Genomic DNA, 3,019 nt, shown 5'->3' on the forward strand with positions numbered 1-3,019 from the left:
CTGAAGATTGCCAGACATTGTTATGCATGTTAGTGGTTACACAGACACTGCTTATGATTCCAGTTACAGCTTGAACACATTGTTAGGAAATGAAACTTCCATATTTTTAACAATTCTTATTGCAAAGCTTTATCAATGTCCAAAAAACATTAAAGCAATGGGGAAAAGATCAGAGTAAAGTGTTACCTCCTGTAATGCTGTGGCTTTGTGTCCCGTGACAAGCCGACACATGATAATATGTTCCAGCAAAATAACTTGGAAAGATGACAAGATGGGACTGCAGTCCAACACTGAAGAGGGAATGAAAATAGTTCAGGAAGTAAAGTTAAACAGGGCACTCTAACACCTTAACAACCCCCATCCAGGTACTACAGTAACCAGCTTCTCTGGTTCCAGATGGTCAGAAAAACTCTGGCACAATGATTTCTGCACAGAGGTCTTTATGCTGACGTCTTGCTGAACCATGCATGTCAGCTAGCTGGCCACCAACTGTTCAAGCTGCAACAGAAGGGATGAACACGTTTTTAAAAAACCTCTCTTGAGCAGTGAAGAATGGGAGTCCATGCTTTATGTTGCTGGACCCCTGGGATACACGACCTTGTTCCAGGTACGTGCAATCTTGGATAGACAACTGATCGGGACATTCAAGTTTCCACTAAACAGATGAAATACTGTCAGAACCTGGTAAATTCACTTCTGTATTATCCAAATGCAGCACGTAGAGTAGTAAGACTGTATGGGAAAGAATCCACTTCTGGACTCAGAAAAGAGGAGGATTCTTACATCTGTGCTATTAATCCTCTGAATGGTTTTAGAGAACTAATCCCAAAGACAGCAAGAGCTTTAAGGAGTCTGTTCCAGCAAGCAGACTGGTGTGCCTGCATTGCTGTGTCAGCCTGAGAGAAACCATACACATCACCAGGAGCTTTAACTTCCACACTTACTTTTTAGCTTTTCCAGCTGCATGAGTGCTTTGTCCGTGTATTTCTGTGCCTTCTCCAGGTATCCTGCTTGCATGGAATGCATCACAGTCACCTGCCACAGAACACAGGAAAGGCAGGGAAAAAAAACCCACAAACCTTTACTGAAAGGAAGAGTATGAAAGCCCAGAGCCAAACTCCAGAACTGAAGACAGTTCAAACTGAGTTTTGACGTCAACAATTTGGAATCTAGTTTGTTTAAAAAAACCCAGAATAGCTTATTGTCTTATCTGTTGACTTTAGCAAAAAAGTACTGCCAGCCCTGAAAAAAAAAATCAACACAACTCCAGAAATATGAGCTAGATTTTCTTTAGCTTGTGTACTGATATAATCATGTTCAGGATTTCTTATGGAGCTTCTTCAAATATTAACCTCAGTGAAGGCAATGAAAAAACTGTCATAGGTTCTGCAGACCACGTGCTATTTTCCATTGCATATGAACCATTAATTTCAAGTTACACTTTGTTAATGCTAATCACACACAAGTTCTAAAAACCATCAAGATTTCAGACCTCATGCTTAGACTGCAGATCTGCTAAATGTGAACACTTACATAATAACTATGATGCTACCATTATAATGTCATCTGAGGGTGTTGACTGCTCTTCCAAGTCTCCTAGACACTGCTATTCAAAGTCCTCAAATGCCAACTGTGGCATATCACCTGGCAACCTGTGATCAGCAGAACTAAATTTGAGTGCTTCAGATTCATACTTGCTTGTAGCTAGAGCTAGGATTTACTCTGGTGTCTAGAAACAAAAGGACACTGTACTTGGATACTGCAAAAGGACAATGCATTTAAGCAGAGAACAGGGCAGGGGGACAGCAAACTCTCCTAGCCAATGCTTTCAAATCACATTTACAAACTATTGACTATTTTAAGGCATGTGAACCCCCGCACCCTGACCTCAGTAATTTGTGCTTACAGAATGAACAACGCAGCTCCGCTTTACGAAGGACCAAGTACTAGAAAAACGTACGTGCTTGCAGGAAGGCAGACAAACTCCTTTCATTCTGCACTGTGCATTCAGTCCATATAGAGCAATGACAAACTACACAACCATTTGAGAAGTAAGCTTGCTTGCACACTGGATCATGCTCTTAATAGAGCATCTCCCCCTCACTTAGAATGGTGCAGCATCTCACTCATCCAGCATCTCACTCATCAGCTAGCAACAGATACAAAAGTAAAACAAAGCTGCTTACCAAGTAGACCAGCACACACATGTGTTCCTTGGGCAGCCAGTGAAAGAGATCAGCAGGGTTGCTGGGTAGAATTTCATCATCATGCAGAGTTGATATGGTCTGAATGCACTGCTGGAGCTGCTTCAGACACGGCTTCACGCTTTTTACCTGAGAAAGATGATTAGTATCAGATGTAGGCAACTGTCAGCTGAGAGAACACCATCTGAATATTTAGTTCAGCAGATGTGCCAAACCATAACTCATGCCTGCAAGAGCTGAGTTTAATGCATAAGTTATTACAGCAATATCACAACATGCTGCAGAACAGGCCTCCTAGCTGTATTTCAATGACCTAGCCTCATCCCCTGCAGAGATGGGTCCCCTGGAAAGTCCAGTCTGTAAAAACAGCTATACAGCTAGAACATTTCAGACTAGGACCTATGGTTTCCATGAGCATAGGAAACACGTATGAAAGAAAAGCAGCAGTATTATAAATGCACCAGATTAAGTGTTGAGTGGATCTGAGCGCATCAGCGTTAGTGCCTTTTTATTGTCCACTCACTTTGTTTCATTTTAGATGCTAGATAGAAATTAAAATGTCATGAACCAAGGGGTAGGGCCCAACAGCTGACATTCTGAAACTATTTCTTCCGTGTAACTAAAGCTGTATTTATTCAGCAAAGCAGCCATGTAACTCATAACATACCTACAGGGGAGCAGAAGATATCCCTATTTACTTACTTCTGGATCAACTAAAGTGGCACTTAGTTATTAAAATGACAGGAAAAAAAAAACCACCTAGAGGTAAATGACTCAATGGAAGACAAGATGCACAGCACTAGACCCTCTGAGAT

At 41.5% G+C, this 3,019-nt stretch overlaps 1 protein-coding gene across 1 annotated transcript in view; it reads right to left on the reverse strand.

The window, feature by feature from the left end:
- MAU2 (MAU2 sister chromatid cohesion factor) overlaps nucleotides 1–3,019 on the reverse strand; it is a 24,136-nt gene that overhangs the window by 15,949 nt on the left and 5,168 nt on the right. The window contains exons 8-10 of the mRNA XM_006028864.1: nucleotides 2,187–2,333; nucleotides 945–1,035; nucleotides 187–290 (exon numbers count right to left, since the gene is read on the reverse strand). Coding sequence (XP_006028926.1) covers nucleotides 187–290; nucleotides 945–1,035; nucleotides 2,187–2,333 — 342 coding nt within the window. The remainder of the gene's footprint in view (nucleotides 1–186; nucleotides 291–944; nucleotides 1,036–2,186; nucleotides 2,334–3,019) is intronic.

This window comes from Alligator sinensis, unplaced genomic scaffold (assembly GCF_000455745.1).
Source record: "Alligator sinensis unplaced genomic scaffold, ASM45574v1 scaffold1354_1, whole genome shotgun sequence".
Lineage (NCBI taxonomy): Eukaryota > Metazoa > Chordata > Crocodylia > Alligatoridae > Alligator > Alligator sinensis.